The sequence below is a fragment of the Polypterus senegalus genome, chromosome 7 (assembly GCF_016835505.1).
Source record: "Polypterus senegalus isolate Bchr_013 chromosome 7, ASM1683550v1, whole genome shotgun sequence".
In the NCBI taxonomy this organism is placed as follows: Eukaryota; Metazoa; Chordata; class Cladistia; order Polypteriformes; family Polypteridae; genus Polypterus; species Polypterus senegalus.
The window spans coordinates 23,640,581-23,661,272 of NC_053160.1; the positions used below are offsets into that span (position 1 = coordinate 23,640,581).

The 20,692-nt window shown below is 38.3% G+C and overlaps 1 protein-coding gene across 1 annotated transcript in view; it reads left to right on the forward strand.

Annotated features, from left to right (window-relative positions):
* The window catches only part of LOC120532402 (leucyl/cystinyl aminopeptidase), a 102,861-nt gene that overhangs the window by 25,972 nt on the left and 56,197 nt on the right, over positions 1–20,692 (forward strand). Inside the window, exons 3-5 of the mRNA XM_039758359.1 lie at positions 11,461–11,599; positions 11,840–11,971; positions 17,693–17,813. Of these exons, the coding sequence (XP_039614293.1) occupies positions 11,461–11,599; positions 11,840–11,971; positions 17,693–17,813 (392 nt within the window). The remainder of the gene's footprint in view (positions 1–11,460; positions 11,600–11,839; positions 11,972–17,692; positions 17,814–20,692) is intronic.

Sequence of the window (20,692 nt, forward strand, 5' to 3'; positions counted from 1 at the left end):
AAACCTGATCATCGAGTTTTGGATTATACGGACTCAAGTGCATATCACAGCAGCACTAAGCATAGTTTCCTACTGTGTTTTATGTGGGTGGAGTAAGAAAGTGGGGAATCAAAAATGACACCATTTTTTGCATTAGAAGAAGGTCTAATGAGGTCACCCGGGCCTCAAGAGTGACTGAAAAGGAGCTTGTTTTCTTAAGTTGTGCTATAGTGCCAATTTGCAGGAGTTCAGTTTTCATGCAGTTTAATTTAAGAGTTATGCTCCATCCAGGTTTTACTTTTGCTAAGGCAAGTTGTGAGCTGAGAAAGATCTGATGAAGTTTTTACTTTTAACCTTGAAATAGAATTGAGTATCATCTGCATAAAAATGATAACCCAGTCCAAAGCTACAAATAATATGGCCAAGGGGAAGCATATAGATAGAGAAAAAGTAAAATATTGTTCCTTTAACTTCATGTATTTTTTTATTCTTCTGGTACCTATGCTCAATTATGTCCCATTGAAGAGTTGCAGTAGCAATTCTGACAGGAGAATAAAAAAGAAAGAATAGTGTACCATCAATTTTAAGGTTGTCCAGTTTATTTCGTAGATATGATTACACTGTTTAATGTAAAACAGATGCTTATAATGTACTAACATTGATTGGGTATATTTAATTTTTTTTTTATTGCAGTATTTTGGCTAGATGACCTCCTCTATTTATTGACTTTTGCTCCCCCATTGACAGTGTTCCAGACAAACCACTGCCTAAAATTTTGTAGGAAAATTTATGCCCTCTGCCATACGCAGTTACTAAACATGCACTGCCTGGCTCTCTGCAGTGGCTGATTAATATGCAGTTTTAACCCAGCAGTTTATAAACCTGAGAACACAAAAATTTGTACTTGATCGTTAAAACAGCACTTTCATTATTTGCTGATATATACCGAGTGGCTAGTTTATCAGATACACCTGCTGCACTCCTATAATTGTCTGCTCAATAAGTGATAGAAGATTATGTGCAAATAATGCTATTTATACCCTGTAGGCAGGTACCAGTGGATCATTTGTATGTGTACATTTTAGAAAATGAATTATAAAGATTAAATTTGCTTTTAATACATTAAGGTAAAGGGCAGCATAATTAATTAATTACAAAACCTAGGAATGACCATCCAGCTGGGGTATCAACCATGTCAGAAATATCACCCACTCAAACACCTAGCAGTTATCATACGTTTTTAAATTAATTTGTGATTATATTGAGGATTATGCCCTTTAGAGTGTATAATACTTTCATAATGAAAGAATTAAGTATTCAGTTTTTTCCTGGGCTTTCAGTGCTAAATCAACAAGCACCCCTGTTGCCTGAGAGACTGAGGAGGGTGCCCAGCTGCTTGCATATTTCTTTCTGTAAACATAATAAAAATAATGGCAATCTTTAGGCTACATTGGATCAAAATGAGTGTTACTGTCGATATTGTAAACGTTAGTTACTCTGTTTTTGAAAAGACCCTGATATTTCTATTAGGGAACAGTAATGGTGATAAAAGGTACATTTTAGTAGAATTATACCTGAGGCATAACTGTCTCTCTGTAGCTGTTAGGAGCGTGCACTGATACAGTGCATTGTTTCACCCACCACACAACAAACCACTTCTGTCTGTAACTCATTGCAGAATATTTGCATAATACAGAATAGTAGATACTTATCATTCATTTTGAACTCGGCTTTTCCCAATAACCAAATTAATCTAATAGTCACCAAAGAATATAAAATATCTTGTCAGTGGCTGGACAATTTTTGTAAAGTATGTCTAACCACAGCGTAAACTTCACAGTGTAGCCTGTGTGAGATCTCTTCTGGAGGACGCACATAAATATACCTCCAAAACACTGGCAGCATCTTTCAATCCACATTTTCAAGGTTAGAAGCTGGGCAGCATTGTGCACCTAAAAGTTCTGGAAAACAATGAAATTATTAGCTAAAAAGGCAATTACAGGGCATCAGACAAGGGCTATACAAGAAAAGCTGGAGGCTAGTGGAGGTGCATCAGGTGCTATTGCTCCAAAATGTATCATTGCCTATGCAGTGATATGGTTGCAGAATCCTTCACCACCTCAGCATCTGTATATTGAAGATTAATGGTTAAATGTGTGTTAATCTGTATTTTTTTTTATATTTCCTATATTATGCCATATAAATATTTCTGTGTCACTTGTCTTTTTCTATGGCATTGAGTTACACATATTTCATTCAGTATCACACTGTACTTCAGTCTGAATCTAAATATAAAATATTGGTTCTATTTTTTTTAATAGCATATAAATGATTTTTCATGTCCGTAACTGTCAGTCTGATGTGTACTGAATTTGTTTTGTAACATTACCCACCATAATAATTCCCTTCAGACTGTTCACTTGGTGGTCTAAGTTAGTGCTGTACTTATTTGCCCTTCTCTGACTCCATAAGTCTTAGTCTTGGCCCACTGCTAGACTGCAGCTCTGGGGTGCATAGCACTAGATAGATAGATATTTTATAAATCCCAAGGAAAACTAACCCCAAACGTTAGTCTTGTTACCATAAATACATACTAAAACCAGATCAGTGAGGGATCATCCCATGCTAATAGCACAGTGCAGTTGACCCTGTATATCCACATACACGTCACCAGTTATTCTACAGAAATTCCTGTTGATTCATGTAAGGAACATTTACAATTTAAATAGGTATGGTTCCCTATCTATTTTCTAGAATCTGTTAATTATTACAATAGTTGAACAGTTTGCTTTGTTTCATTTTACTAACTTTTTAGTTGTGAATAATCATTTTGTCAGTCTTGTAACAGTGCAAACAGTGCATTTTTTTATCCCTTCCCAGAATTGACAAGATTGGAATAAAGACACCACATGCAATTAATCTGATAATTCTATGACTTTACAATAATAAATAGATTTTTTTTTTTTTTTGGAAGGGCAAGCATGTAAAAAGGTCACATTTAATTACAGAGAAGTCAAAATGGGAAGGATCTGCAGTAGGAAGGTGTAGTATGTCTTTAGCTAGCAAAAGAATTCTAGAAAGGCAGGGTGTATTAGAGACAGTGTGGCTTTCTTCAAGTTAAGACAGCAGGTACAGAAAAGTAAAGCAGGAATATGTTATTGTCTTGTGCATTTGATAATGTAAAGTGGGGCACTCATAGTTGAAACTTTGTGTATACCTATGAGCCACAGGATTCCCAAGGCAAGCAAAATGCATGCACTAGGTTGTGATGTTGTACAGCTGTGGCTGACACAAATGCAAGGAAAAACTAGTCAGAATCACTGCATGAAGTATCTACTTAAATTCAAGAAACCCTGAATTTATCATCCTCTCAAGAGTCTGTATCTGAAGTATGGTGTCTGGCCATCAAGTACCAGATTTATAGAGATAGGTTTATGTGTGTTGCACCCACAATTCTTCAGTCACAAAACTGTACACGTTAGAGCCCATCCTCTCACAGCATTGATTGGTAAAAATGATAGTTTTTCCTTTCGAGCCGTATTTCATGTTGCATGTATTGTCACTAAAATAAATAAATAAAGAAGTAGGCAAATAAAAAAAACTTTATAATACAATTATTTATGGTCTCATGTAATTGTGTTTTTATCTTATTTATTTTCATTTTTCACAACACATTTTCTTAATTGGGTATTCATTTTGTCTAAAATATTCCTTCATATGAAGTACCAACATATACGCTTAACACATCATAACAAGGCACCTTACCAAGAACTAGGCCTGGATAATATGGAACAAAAATCATATCTATTTTTTTGCTGAATGGCGATATACGATGTATATTTCGATATTTTTTCTTCCCACAAAGTAATAACAAAAAGACAGTTCTGAGTCAAAGCCACATGTCTCAAATGTCACACAGGCACTTTTATTAACATACAGCTGTTGATGTACAGTGCATCCGGAAAGTATTCACAGTGCATCACTTTTTCCACATTTTGTTATGTTACAGCCTTATTCCAAAATGGATTAAATTCATTTTTTCCTCAGAATTCTACACACAACACCCAATAATGACAACGTAAAAAAATTTACTTGAGGTTTTTGCAAATTTATTAAAAATAGAAAAACTGAGAAATCACATCTACGTAAGTATTCACAGCCTTTGCTCAATACTTTGTCGATGCACCTTTGGCAGCAATTACAACCTCAAGTCTTTTTGAATGTGATGCCACAAGCTTGGCACACCTATCCTTGGCCAGTTTCACCCATTCCTCTTTGCAGGCACCTCTCAAGCTCCAGCAGGTTGGATGTGAAGCGTCGGTGCACAGCCATTTTAAGATCTCTCCAGAGATGTTCAATCGGATTCAAGTCTGGGCTCTGGCTGGGCCACTTGGAGACATTCACAGAGTTGTCCTGAAGCCACTGCTTTGATATCTTGGCTGTGTGCTTAGGGTCGTTGTCCTGCTGAAAGATGAACTGTCGGCCCATTCTTAGGTCAAGAGCGCTCTGGAGCAGGTTTTCATCCAGAATGTCTCAGTACATTGCTGCAGTCATCTTTTCCTTTATCCTGACTAGTCTCCCAGTTCCTGCCACTGAAAAACATCCCCACAGCATGATGCTGCCACCACCATGCTTCACTGTAGGAATGGTATTGGCCTGGTGATGAGTGGTGCCCGGTTTCCTCCAAACGTGAGGCCTGCCATTCACAACAAAGAGTTCAATCTTTATCTCATCAGACCAGGGAATTTTGTTTCTCATGGTCTGAGAGTTCTTCAGGTGCCTTTTGGCAAATTCCAGGCGGGCTGCCATGTGCCTTTTACTAAGGAGTGGCTTCCGTCTGACCACTCTACCATACAGGCCTGATTGGTGGATTGCTGCAGAGATGGTTGTCCTTCTGGATGGTTCTTTCTCCACAGAGGATTTCTGGAGCTCTGACAAAGTGACCATCGGGTTCTTGGTCACCTCCCTGACTAAGGCCCTTCTCCCCCGATCTCTCAGTTTAGATGGCCGGCCAGCTCTAGGAAGAGTCCTGGTGGTTTCGAACATCTTCCACTTACGGATGATGGAGGCCACTGTGCTCATTGGGACCTTCAAAGCAGCAGAAATTTTTCTGTAACCTTCCCCAGATGTGTGCCTCGAGACAATCCTGTCTCGGAGGTCTACAGACAATTACTTTGACTTCATGCTTGGTTTGTGCTCTGACATGAACTGTCAACTGTGGGACCTTATATAGACAGGTGTGTGCCTTTCCAAATCATGTTCAGTCAACTGAATTTACCACAGGTGGACTCCAATTAAGCTGCAGAAACATCTCAAGGATGATCAGGGGAAATAGGATGCACCTGAGCTCAATTTTGAGCTTCATGGCAAAGGCTGTGAATACTTATGTACATATGATTTCTCAGTTTTTTTATTTTTAATAAATTTGCAAAAACCTTAATTAAACTTTTTACACGTTGTCATTATAGGTTGTTGTGTGTAGAATTCTGAGGAAAAAAATGAATTTAATCCATTTTGGAATAAGGCTGTAACATAAAAGGCCGACTTGCTCTTTAAAAAGTGAATTTTCACTCAAGTAGAAAGTTCTTTCTTTACCAAAGTGCTTCCTCCTGTGTATAGTCTTGTACAAACATCTACGACTTTGTCCATATAACTAAAAATGTAACAACTGAGAAAACAAAACATCGTGGCTCTGGTGGTAAGGATTTGCTGTCGGTTGCAGATTCAAATCCCGCAACCCCTGGAACACTTCTTTGGGTACTTGAGGAAGACACTTAACCACAATTGCTTCGTCCTGGGTATGACGTTAACCTGTATCCGGCCCTGCAAGTGGCCCTTCAACAAAACTTGGGGATTGGTGGCAGAATTGGCACTCTAGCTGCCGTAAAAACCTTCGTGGTGCTGAGGCATCACCCATTGCTCATTATGTGTGATGGGTGCAACCACGTGCTGTACACAGTGCACGTTCCCTTTCCCTTCCCTTTCCTTTCCTGTCTCTTCTCAGCTGGGGCTTTTATTAACTGTCACAATCCTCAGTCTAACACACACATGCATATACTCCAATAGGGCTGATATTTTATGTAACAAAGTTTCAATTTCATAAGTGGTAGCTGTATAAGCTTAAACATTTCAAATAATTTATCTTGTGGTCAATAGGCATATTTATCTCTCTAAGTGGTTCTAGAAAACTTTTTGCTTAACTCTTCTAGGACAGGCAGAGAGCGAAGAAAAGCTACAAATGTTGATAAAACACCGTTACGTTATAGGTAGACCCTCTTTGCTTGGAGGACTGTTAGATCTGATTTATACTTCATGCTCAGAACACGTACGTGCCCGCATCATGGCTGCCACGCGTTCCCAGCATTCATTTCACGTGTCCTCTGAGCAGGTCCTTGGAAATTAGCACGACGCTTGCGCGAGTTGCAGTACCAGCAAAAAGTCAGGGGGCGCAGTGACGTCAGTGTCTCTGTTTACTATCTACATGTGACAGCCTCTATGCAGATCCTACGGGATGAATGCTTCGATGTGGTGAAGCAAAATGCCGACATACAGATGCATTTGTGGTGCTTTTATATTCAAGCGTTGCATATTCCCGATCATAATGACACGATACATTTTAAAATTCTCACATACCATCTTTTGTGCCATCTTTTTTTTTCTTTTTTTTTTTTTGCAACTTAAAAACAGCAACATAATGTATAGGGCTGTATTTGAGCTACTGAGAAAAAAAATAAAGGACACGGTGAAAACGTGTATTTTGTGATTAAAGTGGAAATATCGGCTTTAATCTCGAAATGTCCACTTTAACCTCGTAGTTTACTTTATCATTAATGCATACCATCGTAAACATCATCCCAGTTTTTAATTGCTACGAGCTTCTTGGACCTGACAGCAGCGGCAAGCAGCAATAGATCACCACACAGAACAAATTAAATGTATGATATTCCAACTCTCCGCACATTTAGAATCTTTAGATTTGTACTTGATACCACATTCATGATGAAATGCATTAAAGTATGTATGTTACATTTTACATATAATTTCGTTTAAATAATGAATAGGGGGAATAATTACACACATGGGGGTGTCACGGTGGTGGAGTGATTGCACTGCTGTCTTGCAGTGAGTTATGTTGCTGGTATTTCCTGCTTGTATTCCACACTGTGCTCCGGTTTCCTTCCAAAGATATGCAGAGTTGGGGATTTGGTGCCGCTAAAATGACGCTAGTGTATGCGAATGCTTGTATTCACCTTGCGATGAGCTGAGGCTTCGTCCAAGGATTGTTTCTCACTTGTGCCCAATGCTTGCTGGAATGGACACATCCTTGGATGGATTTAATCAATAAACATCCTTTTCAGAGATATTACGGTAAGGTGTCATCGGAATTTAATAGGTGTTCTAGGCAATTCACAACACAGAGAAGCCGAACATGTTCTCACCGTGATAGTATCTCGCACTGCCATATGGTGGATTCCTCCAGATTTATGTAAAGTACGCGCACAAGTATGACCACTACAATGCTTGCATAGCAGGAGCGTCTGCTGCAGCATGCGTTGCGTCTCGTGAAGTATAACTCTGGCCTAAGACTTGTTTACTTGCTATTCTAGATGTTATTTACTCAATGCTACTCACACACGCAGGGATTCGATGTCATCGACATTGGGTGAGAGAATGAAGCGAATGTACAAAGCAAAATACTTGGTGGATGACATTTTGGTATATTTTATTATTTGGAATTGGACTCTGACTTGTTGGAATATGATTTGGTGCAAGTGATCTGGAGATCGAATTCTGAAACTGATCAATCCCCAGCTGACGCGGCAAGCCGCTGCATCTGCCGCTGCCAGATCTCTAACATGCAGCGACAGCACATTGCACGCATGCAGCAACAAATGTTTTATGTTGATTTATGTGAGAAACTATTGCTTTGTTTGCTTGGGAGAAAAGGGGGGAAAAAAATCAGTGATATGATAAGCTACTGCTTTAGTAATGTTGCCCCACTTCTCAATTTTTCTGTCATAAGGCACAGCACGGGTATATGAGTTTTGTAATGTGGTTTGTTTCGGGGCAGAACTCTGGGAAGGCTTCATGGTCTGGGCTGCATCATGCATTTTCACACTCTTTGTACTGCACTTTATGGCGCTGTTGTAAATGTTGGAAAAGAGTAGCACTTGAAGCTTTCATTCTGACTTGTTTTCTGCATTCTGTACAGAATACATTATTCTGCTGCTCATCTGGCACTTTGAACCCGAACCATCTCCAAATAATTGAGCCATTGTTTTTCTTTTTACCAACCAGGTCTTCTTTGATAGCTTCCTTCGTGTCTTTATCCTTCTCCATCCTGACACTGCCTGCAGGACTTACCAAGTGAAGTGGTCAGGGAGGGTTGAGTTGCATTCAGAGAGGTACTGTATAGAGGTGGGCAGGGTGAAGTTCTGAGAGAGACAAACATGGAGAAGAGAAAGACAGGACTGGCAGCTGTACAAGAATAATTTTACCGCAACATAGACTTGATATAAACGATATTGTCTCGTCCTATATCTTGTATGAAAATATGTCGATATTTTTAAAAAACTCGATATATATATAGCCAAGCCTTACCAAGAAGTAAAACTAAAAGTTAAGTTGTCCAGATCAAGGACTCTGGATTTATTGATAATTTAGAAGAGAATACAGTTAAGTCTGCATGAAGAAAAAAAAAAAAAAAAATTTTGTGTGTTCATTTTCTTGATTTATATATACTGACATAGGTGCATGGGAGTAAGAGGAAGGGGTGGACAGAGGGGTTTTGTGGCAGCCCTGGCCCAATAGAGAAAAGTTGCAAAGGTAAAAATTATGCTGTCCTTTTTTTTTTTTTTTTTCTCCATGTTTCCATAAGAAGATCAAATCAATGTCATGTCACATAAGTGCTAAATAGGTTATCTTTGAGTGGCACTTAAACCAAAATAAGTCTGTAGTACCTCTGTATTTAACTTGCTGGACTGACCGGTAGCTTACAATACTGACTGCCCTAATATAATGACAAAGTTCTATGAAATGAACGTGTAATGATTATTCGCACCCATTATTCCAGTTTGCAGTATATTGCCTAATTTATGCAAAGAACACAACATAACCATCCACATATTGTCCATTTTTAAGCGAGATAGCAGCTACGGAGATCTTTTTTAGCTTGCCAGGAGCAAAGGTGTAGGTAGAGCAGTGTTTTCCAATCATTTTTCTGTTGTGGCACATATTTTTGTAACACAAAAATATCCTAAGGCACACCATGATTCTACCAGCCACAAAAGCATTAAATCTATACATGTGCTAGATTGTCCGAAGGGGCAGGACAGGGGCGGCAAAAAAAGCAGCAAGGAGATTGCCAATCACAGACACAGCACTTAATGAGCACTTTAGATGCATTTCCCAGCTGCTTTGTCCCCTTGCCCACTCATACAGGTGGTCCTCTCTCTCTGCCTCACTCCACTGACCCAGAGTCAGAGGCAACTGGTTTGCCAACTGGCTCTCAGCTCTGTGAGATGTGCTGGCCAACACACACCCTTCAAAGTCAACATTTGTTTTGATCGTTTTTTACTTTTAATTTGAGAATTAGTACTTTTTGCCTCATTTTCATATTGACTTCTTTTCAACTTGACTTTTAGGAAGGCATTGTTTAAGTTTAAACTATGCCATTAATTTTTCTTTAATTGCTTTGTGTTGATTTTACAATCATTTTGTGATTCAATGTGTATTTACTTATTGATTGTGTATTAATTTTATAATTATATATTTTAATGTTAGATGCAGTTAATCGTGATCAATAACATAGTTATGCAATTAATTAGTTCATTTTGTGAAATAGATTCCCAGCCCATATATTAATATAAAAATGCATGTACAGTAAATCCACATTATCCAAATGGGCTTAGGTTCCAGTGGGAGGAGGACGTGCCAGCCCTCTGCTCTCACCCCTTGATGCTCAGTAATGATCCTTCCATGGGTCGATCTCTGGAAACTTTGTAACAACTTTTACTCCCTGTATAATAGGCTCGATCTGAGAACCATCCAGTCACTAGTAGCGACAAGCCTGGCATGAAATTGTGCATATCCCTTGCAAAGTTAGTACTACGGTGTTGTACCATGTTAGCTATTATGGATGTAGTGAGAAGTCAAGCAAAATGGCACCTTTTATTGGCTAACTGAAAAGATTACAATATGCAAAGTTTCAAGGTCAACTTGGGCCCCTTCATCAGGCAAGATGTAATACAAAAACTGCAGTTCCTTGTGATAGACACTAGGACAAGAAACAACATTGGTAAACCTTTAAGTGAGACATCTTAAATGTAAAAAAATAATAGACCTCTCCAGGCTAAGATTCATTAAGCAAGAGAGGAGAACAATGTATAGGCAAGTTCTTTAGATAAGACAACTGTCCAACAAAATCTTTTGAAGTTTCTGATGAAACTGATCAAATTTTACAGGGTGTCTCTTTTCAGAATTTGAGACTGAAGAATGTGGGATTTCTGGAAAATGGGTTGATAAGACATGGAATGACCCAAAGGGAAAAAAATATGCCCAAAAATGCATGGCATTGAAGTGTGTTTTAGAAAGAGAAGACTGTCATCTTTACTAGCTATTCAGTTTTACAAAAGGCTGAAGTGATTTGCAAAAACAGATATGTAAAATACAACAATAATTTATAGCCTTTCTGAAGTAACATGGAGATAGTGTGAGATTAAACTAACAACATTTATATGATATTTTAAACATACATACAAATTATTTTCAAATAGTGACACTTCATCTGATGGCCTGATTCTTGACGATGGTTTTATAAGTCTGGTATATCAGATGACTATGTAAAGAAAACTTTTCTTTGTCACTAAATATTTTTTATCTTTAAATTCAACTTCATGAGATTTTATTATATATCTTATTTGGGATTTGTTTGAAGAATTTATTGGTTATTATGTGTGTTAATTTTTAAATACTGAATTCTTTTTGTTTGAGTGAAAATATACATGAAAATGATGTTCCCCTTTAGAACTGGTTCCCTACTTGCACAGATGAAATGTATCCAGGATCAGCCTCACTTGCCAGTAGCACAAACCAAAGCAAATTTAATAATGAATCGATGGATAATATTTGTGTAATATGGCATGAAAATAGAGTAGTTGGTACTGCTTCTGTACTGTAGGTTGGGTGCACATTAGTGACTGTGATTGCACCTTGTTTTGGTTGTTATGCTTTACTCTCAGTGATGCTGTGAATAGATGTAAATTTCCCACAGCCATAAAACAGATGGATATAAATTGTAAAAAATGTATAGATACAATTTTTTCACAAACAATACTGTAGCTATGATTGTGGTACATGTTATCTTAAACTACATTGGTCACTAGTCAGATTTGCCTCCAATTTGTTTGTTTTTTACTATTCATTATAATTTAAAGAACCTCATGATTATACTATATGTTAATATTTTTTTTTCTTTTGCAGGTGGCTTGCTGCCACACAATTTGAACCATTAGCTGCAAGGACAGCATTCCCTTGTTTTGATGAACCTGATTTTAAGGCTACTTTTTTAATTAAAATAAAACGAGATGCAAACTATATCAGCCTTTCAAACATGCCAAAGGTACTGGTACTTTTAAAATTAAAACTGTCTGCTCATTTAAGGCTTTAACCTGCTCCAAAGGCTTTACCAGAAGCAATTAAACATGTTATGTAGTACACATCGTTTTCTGCAAATGTGTAAAGGACTAAAAATAAACTGCTTCAAAATGACATATCAGACATCGAGAATAACAAAATGTAACATTTTGATTTCTTTATATTGCAGTTTTTGTGACACTGATTGATTGTTTTCATATTACAGATACACTCCACTGAGTTACATGATGATATTGTTGAAGATGAATTTGAAAAAAGTGTGAACATGAGCACCTACTTAGTTGCTTTCATAGTTGCTGACTTTAAAAGTGTTAGCAAGGAATTGAATGGAACCAAGGTATGTATTCTGTTTATTAAAATAATCATCTAATTAGATACCTGAGTATTATAATGCAATTGATTATCAAGACAACATTTTAGCAAGTGATGGGTAAGCCATAATTCTGTGGCTGCCTTTTTTTTTTTTTCTTTTTGGCCAACTCCATATTGCATATGTAGTAAAAATATTGTAGTCTGTTACATTGTTTTACATTATGTTTCACGTTGCTAATATGACCATATTCGGCTACAGTAACTTCACATTTAAATATTCAATTATTTGAATATGAAGAAATAGCCAACCCGCGGCGTAGCCTACGCCACATAATCAGGCCGCTTTTTAAATGATTTTTAAGCACAGAGGAAAAAATAAACATTTGAAAAATCTGTAATTTAATAAACCACCAAGAAAAGTAGCATTGCAACAATGCATGCTACGAACCAACATACAATTGTCCGTGACTGAAAACTTGGAGGAGCGCCGTCGCGCAAAGCAAAGGACGGGGCTGAACGGTGCTCGTTCAGTACGCACTGCCCGCTTATGTGCCGCCCCAACTCCCTACCTGAGTCGCTTTCGTCTGTGTACAGTCCACACGCACCTGTGAGTCACGTTGACTGTTAATTTTCCAAACACCGCCTCAGTCGGTTTCCACGTTGATTTTTCATTGTTCTTTGCGGTTCCGGCTGCTTTTTTATATATAATCCACCAAGTCACCCGACCATGGGGGCTTTACAAAGGGCAGGGACATAATCAGTGCGAGCGTATGACCTGCACGTACTGGGAATTTCTCGTTTGTGGGGAACAATTGGAAGCCACGGTCTCCATCACGAATGGGGTTCAACGGCTTACCCACGCCTCCCCGCGCCGGGTAGACACACGTTGATCCATTCAGTGTAGCGCGTGCAGTACCGGACATACAAGTGCATCACAGACCTGTTAATGCTCAATCTCACGTGGCTGAAAGCCACTTGTCCCTCTAAGAATTTGGGCGCCGACCGCTGTTGGGTCGTGTAACTATTTAGCAGGCGGGAGTCTCGTTCGTTTTGGAAATAACCAGCCAAATCGCTCCACCAACTAAGAACTGCCATGCACCACCACCCACAGAATCGAGAAAGAGCTATCAATCTGTCAATTTCTGTCCGTGTCCGGGTGAAGTTTCCTGTGTTGAGTCAAATGAAGTGAAAGGCTCCACACCTGGTGGTGCCCTTCCGTCAATTCCTTTAAGTTTCAGCTTTGTAACCATACTCCCCCCTGAACCCAAAGACTTTGGTTACCCGGTTGGCTGCCGGATCGCCTGTTGCGGGGCCTGCATTGGTGAAGCAGGTGAGACGGTAATGAAACAGAGGCACAGGGCTTATTGGTTTTAAAGACTGCTTCCTTCATTGGGTTTTAACCAATGCACGAACGAACCAACACACAATCGTCCGTCGCGGCTCAGGGTGGAACGGGAGGAGAGGAGAAGGACATCCTCTCCGCTCCCTCCGTCATGCTAGTCTGCTGATTTCTCGTTCAGTATACACTGCCTGCTCATGTGCCCACCTCCAACTCGTCACATGAGTCGTTGTCGTCTTTGTACAGTCCAGATGCTCCTGTGACTCATGTAGACTTTTCATTGCTCTATGCGGTTTTGGCTGCCTTTCTATATATAATCCACCAAGACACCTGACCACGGTGGGAGGGGGGTGTGTACAAAGTGCAGGAGTATCTAAGAAGACGCATGTTTGTCGCGGATGCGAATTGCTGTATATAGCGTGTAAAACAGTTTGCTATAGTGCACACGGTCGTGCGTCGTAACCGAAAACTCGTTTTTTAAAGACTGCTCACTTCGTTGTGTTTTAACCTCAGTTGTAAAGGAACGTTTTAAGGTTCCCATGGGATACCCCTCGCAAACAGTTTTACACGCCGCATATGGCGATTCACCTCTGCGAGAAACATGCCTATTAACAGTCAAGGTGGGTCGGAGCTGCATGTGACCTCTACGACAGACGCATTAAATGACGCCAGTTTTTCTGTGTTGTCGTGTCCGAGTTGGTGGGCGTGGCTCTGTGAGTTGTCGTCGTATCCAATGGTCTTGGAGTTGGTGGGCATGGCTCCTTCCTGCGTGCGCCATAGGTGTCTTACTCGTCGGCAGCTTAGTGAATCCACGCCCCTTCCGCCGTGCTTTCCATGGTTGTCTTGCCTTAGTGAATTATATATATAGATTATTACTTTTCTTTCGATGGGAAAATGCTATCCTTAATTATCTGAACTTTTCCATTTTTGATCTGTTTTCATACTGTTTAATGTTCCACAATAAATATTACTTCATGCCCCAAGCCTATCAACTATACACTCATTTGAACTTTCAGTTAATCATTTTTATTTATATTGGGAGTTTTGTTTTAAAGAATGACAATAGAAAGGTTAGAATGGAGTACTTTAAGGTGAATTTTAAATAAGCTTGAGTTTGGTTAGAATTAATATTTCACATAAATAATAATGGTAACTTTTTTCTTATACAGAAGCAAACATTGCCAATAGATTCCCACTAAGTAATTAGGCCTGTAAATTGGTTTATGAGTGTGATTAGTAAGTCTGGGTATTAGCACTTATGTCCTGATTTGATTTTGATTCGATATTGACCTTATCTTGATTGAACTGTTCTGCACTGATATATTTGAAGTGCTAGCTTTTTTTTTTTTTTTTAAGAGGTTATTTAACCTTACATAGAGAACATTAATATAATGCAACACATTTCAGTAGCACTTTATTTGAAGGATGTGTACTTCGTGACTTCATAACATATGCATAAGGATGAAATGACATTTAAGAAGAAATACTTGATTAGTAATGAAGAGTTAACAGTATTTGAAAAATCTCTTTAGAGTCAGCAGTCACCAGTCAGCACCTTCCCAGGAGAAAGTACACGTTAGGGTCTACCAATCGTTATCCCTATCCTGCCACTTCTGGGCTTTCCACAGTGCCATTAACAATGTCCTTGATGGGCAGTCCAATAAGATGCAGATTAAATCTTTTAACTGCTGAATCCAGAGGATTCCAGTATTTCTGGTGTCGCTTTCAGTGGGCATTAATATTCACTTTCCAGTGTCTTCACCATGAATTTAAATGCTGAAACTGACGAGGCATCCCTTACACGATTAATTGAATACCTTATTTGTTTCGTGGTTTGTTTGTTTTTGTTTTGCTTTATTATTAATTACTTGTCTAGTGTTTGTTATTTGTAAAATTAATTTTCTATTTTGACATAAGCAATACCGTCTAGTGATGAGTTCTACTAGCATCGGGTTACATTTATCTAAATGTCCACATTTGGACTATCCTCTTTTTTTAAATACATTAACTTTTCTTTCTTATCTCCTTGAAAATAATACATTCCAGTGTAACTTATAGTCCACAAAGTTGTTTGTGCCTTTATTATGGGATCAATTCAATGCAGTTATTTAGGTCAGTATTGATTATCCCTGTTTGTGGATGTCTGTAGTGGCTGCAGACCTTACATTTCATTAAACTCTTTGCCTAATAAAACAATCAATCAACAGTTCTAAAAAAGTGAAGTACAGAAGTGTGTTCACCTACTTATATTATACTGTTAAATAGGGGTGTGCAACATTGGCAAAACATTATATCTCAATATTTTCTGGGACTTTGATGATAACGATAATTGGACAATATTTTGCATCCTTTTAAAAATCCATCCATCCATTTTCCAACCCGCTGAATCCAAACACAGGGTCACGGTGGTCTGCTGGAGCCAATCCCAGCCAACACAGGGCACAAGGCAGGAACCAATCCCGGGGAGGGTGCCAACCCACTGCAGCCTTTTAAAAATGTGTTTTGTAAAACTCTTATTGAATTAGTTTGGTCTTGATAATATGATATTAATTGTTGCTTACAAATGAGATTAATGGAAACAACAGTTAAGGAAGACGGGTCTTATTTATTTACTTAAAACTAAAGTAAAATAACACAAACACATTAAAATCACCAGTCAAAGTATTACTGAGATCAAATAGTAATGAGTAAACCAGTGGCCTACAGGGTTTACCCAAAAAATTCCACTAAGGCCAACAAAACTATTACAAGAGCATTTTAAAGAGACACTTACCCTTAATGTAAACAAGATATGAATCCAAAGGGAATAAAATGCTAATCATAATTGAAACACAGGGCATGAACATTATAGACTGGATAAACATAAACTGTGCTGTAATGTGAATTGTGCAGCAATTCTAACATACTATACTATAGTGTAAAAGTACAGGAAAAATGACTAATCTTCAAATTTTTTGCAATATTGCACAAACATATCAAAAAACTAAAACAATTGTAAAATTCTACTGAGGAAACATCAAGTCGTTTGACAAACACCAGTCTTTTCACAGCATCTGGCTTCAGAGCAGCACTGTTAAATGTTAAAATGTTACCTCCAGTGTTGAAAGCCCTCTCAGAAAGGCTGCTTGAAGTAGGAATGCACAGGTACCTTCCTGAAAGTTTTCCTAATTTGGGGAAATGTACTACTTGGGCTCTCCACCACTCATGTGGATTTACATCACTGTCCATCTTGGGCATCATCAAGTAGCTCTCTTGATATTTTGGGCAATTCACAACACAACAAAGCTGAATGTTGTTCTCTCACCATGATGATATCTCACACTGCCATCTGGTGGAATCTCCCAGATTTATGTAAAGCACACGGACAAGTATAAACAGTACACCGCTTCCGTAGCAGTAACATCCGCAGGCGCACGCTTGGCATTGCGTGAAGTATAAACCTGGCCTTAGGTTAAATGAGACAGTGAATGCAAAGACTTTCAAGTTGTGTTTTCGATAGTTTTTTTACAAACTGAGTGACATACAGTGCATCCGGAAAGTATTCACAGCGCATCACCTTTTCCACATTTTGTTATGTTACAGCCTTATTGCAAAATGGATTAAATGTACATGTGATTTCTCAGTTTTTTAAATTTTTAATACATTTGCAAAAACCTCAAGTAAACTTTTTTCACGTTGTCATTATGGGTTGTTGTGTGTAGAATTCTGAGGAAAAAAATGAATTTAATCCATTTTGGAATAAGGCTGTAACATAAAATGTGGAAAAAGTGATGCGCTGTGAATACTTTCCAGATGCACTGTACTCGATCATTTCAGCTCACACATTGTTAAAACAACAATTAAGATATTATTGTAGATTATACATATCATACACTCCTACTCTAGAATGTATGTTTTGATGGTCTTTTAAAGGCTGGTAGTTTTTCAACATTTGCCATATAATGTTGATTAATTAGGTGCATATTTTCAGAATGTATTTTTAATTGCACCTGTGCACATCAGTTATCTGTGTTTTAGGTTTAATTTTAATCGGTGTGAATGTAAATTACATCTATAAATTTAAAATTCCTTTAATGCAGTTTATATTTACTGCATATATGACAAATTCATTGAGAATTATTTTTTTCAGGAGATGCTTGAAGTGAGCAACTATAAAAATTGGGTAAATAATTACAAGATTGGAGTTTATTAAATTTGCAAAATTATTGGTGTTGATTATAAAGCATATCTGCTGCTGTCTTGGTTCAGAGTTTGAACACCCTTTATTTACACTGTGTGTGTGTGTGTGTGTATGTATATGTATGTATATGTGTATATGTATGTATGTATGTATGTATGTGTGTATATATATAATATTATTTTATTATTTTTTTTTTCTTTTAACATTTAAATTTCATTGTCTTTCAGGTTTCTGTGTATGCTATTGCTGACAAAATTGACCAAGTGGAGTATGCATTAAAAGCTTCAGTTAAACTCCTGGAATTTTACAATGGTTATTTTCAAATAAAATACCCTCTTCAGAAATTAGGTAATTTTCTTATTTTCTGACTATTAAATTGTCATATGCTTTAAGTAGTGGAGCCTTACATTTTTACTGTTTTTTTTCCATTTGTGTAATTATGTACATTTTTTAACCCAATAAGCTATTAAGTATAACCTTTTAACCTCCACTGTTTTTGCATTGCTGGAGCTGATGTAATTTCTTTATAAAGCAGGGTTTGCATATTATACTGCAATTAACACTAGAATTACCAGAGCCTACGAAAAAACTCGTAATTCCGTCCCACCTTAAACTGCTTCTTAAATCCCTTCACACCTCTCCGCCAGCGTCCTTTGTCTTCTAAATGTGCTGATAAAGAGAAGCTTGGAGCAGCCAGCTATTCCATCCCCCCACCAATTTAGAACGTGTACGAACTTCAGCTTGATTGAGTATTTGGGAGTGAGGTGGAGTTTTAGAGTGGAAATAATAGATCGTTATTTGGAACACACGCATTTCATGTCTGTTCCGTTTCTACAGTAATCTGTGTCAACACATTGTTAAAACAGAAACGTTTTTTATTTTCTAGTAGTAGATGACAAAATGTAGGCATAAACTATATAGTATATGAAGCCTGAAGTCCAAGTAGCAAAGAAACATTTTCACAAGAATAACACAATTGCGCTTTTATTCAAAAATATAACTGCAGAAACAAAAAGCCGCCTTAACATGCGACATTGACAGCACTTTATTGTAACTGCCTCCGTGGTTCAATAGAATCACCCCTCGCTTGGGAATCTAGAGGTCACGAGTTCGTTCCTGCGCCCCTCCATTTTGAGAAGTAAACTGCTCTTAGTCTTACTGTTTTAGAATAAAAGCATACATTTGATTTCAGTCTGTAACAGCCGGTGCAATTTATGATCCTTGTAAAGGTTAGCTTTTTTTTATTCACTTTTCATTCTCTCAGTCGCGTTCAGAATCAATCCATACAACCCCATCTGACACGGCTGTTTTCACTAAAGACGCGCTATAGCTCTGCAGTGTACCACGATGCATACTAACAGCCCGGGTTCTGACACACAAACGCTGGCGAAGCTGCCTTCTTCGTATTTCACCGTCACTTGCTTTTCTTTTTTTTTCAGTTTTATTGAGTGTTTCTGCCAGTCCCCGCATGTTGCTGTATGCTGTTTCTTTTGTACTCCAGGACATGCAGAGGAAAGAATGGTAAAGAGCAGTAACTTCAGCGCTATATGCAATCATCAGACACTCCCCATCTGCCCGTGTCGTTCAAACACAGGAACATATATTGGTGTAAAAGTATAACAAAAGTGCACTTTTATTCAAGTGCACTTTTTCCATCGCCTTTTCCTGTAAGAAGCAATGTACACACTTCTCTCTATGCTGTGGTTTCTATTACACACCTGAAAGAAAGAGACAATACATGTGAAAATATCCAGCATACAGCAACATGCGGGACTGGCAGGAACACTCAATAAAACTGAATAAAAAGAAAATCAAGTGACGGTGAGATACAAAGAAGGCAGCTTCGCCAGCGTCTCTGTGTCAGAACCCTTTTTTGGTGCGTTAGTATGCTGTTTCTTTTGTACTCCAGGGCATGCAGAGGAGAGAATGGTAAAGAGCAGTAAGTTCGGCACTATATGCAATCATCAGACACTCCCCATCTTCCCGTTGTTTTGTTATACTTTTCAATACTTTTTACTGCTCAAGCGGGCATGCTCAAAAATACACGTGTAATGCCACGAAAAGTGCACGCAGACACTTCATTTCGCAAACAAAACAAGTGCACTTTTATTCAAAACTACCTGTATAACCGAAAAAAAAAGAAAGCAAGTTACAGTAGGCGATTGATACGACAGCTTGCATGGTGCAATGCTAAGAAGTGCTGATTTTCATTCCGTGCTATATAAAATCATCACATTCAAATATTAACAGTTCCCACACACCCAAGGACCGTCCTTCCTACATTTACAACACGTGTACTTGTTGCCGTGTACACACCTCTCTGTGCTATGGTTTCTATTACACTGAATGAGCACCTGACACTGTACTTTCTTCCCTGGGGAAGGTCCGCATCAGAGAATTTCCAGTTCCTGCATAAATTCACACCCGATCTGACGCTGTTCGTTTTCAAATAATATTGCATTAGTGCGATTATATTTTCACATATATTGTCTCTTTCTTTCAGGTGTGTAATAGAAACCACAGCATAGAGAGAAGTGTGTACATTGCTTCTTACAGGAAAAGGCGATGGAAAAAGTGCACTTGAATAAAAGTGCACTTTTGTTATACTTTTACACCAATATATGTTCCTGTGTTTGAGCGACACGGGCAGATGGGGAGTGTCTGATGATTGCATATAGCGCCGAAGTTACTGGTCTTTACCATTCTTTCCTCTGCATGTCCTGGAGTACAAAAGAAACAGCATACAGCAACATGCGGGGACTGGCAGGAACACTCAATAAAACTGAAAAAAAAGAAAAGCAAGTGACGGTGAGATACGAAGAAGGCAGCTTCGCAGCGTTTGTGTGTCAGAACCCGGGGTGGGGGCGTTAGTATGCATCGTGGTACACTGCAGAGCTATAGCGCGTCTTTAGTGAAAACAGCCGTGTCAGATGGGGTTGTATGGATTGATTCTGAACGCGACTGAGAGAATGAAAAGTGAATAAAAAAAAAGCTAACCTTTACAAGGATCATAAATTGCACCGGCTGTTACAGACTGAAATCAAATGTATGCTTTTATTCTAAAACAGTAAGACTAAGAGCAGTTTACTTCTCAAAACGGAGGGGCGCAGGATCGAACTCGTGACCTCCTGATTCCCAAGCGGGAACTGATTCTATTGAACCACGGAAGCAGTTACAATAAACTGCTGTCAGTGTCTCATGTTAAGGCAGCTTTTGTTTCTGCAGTT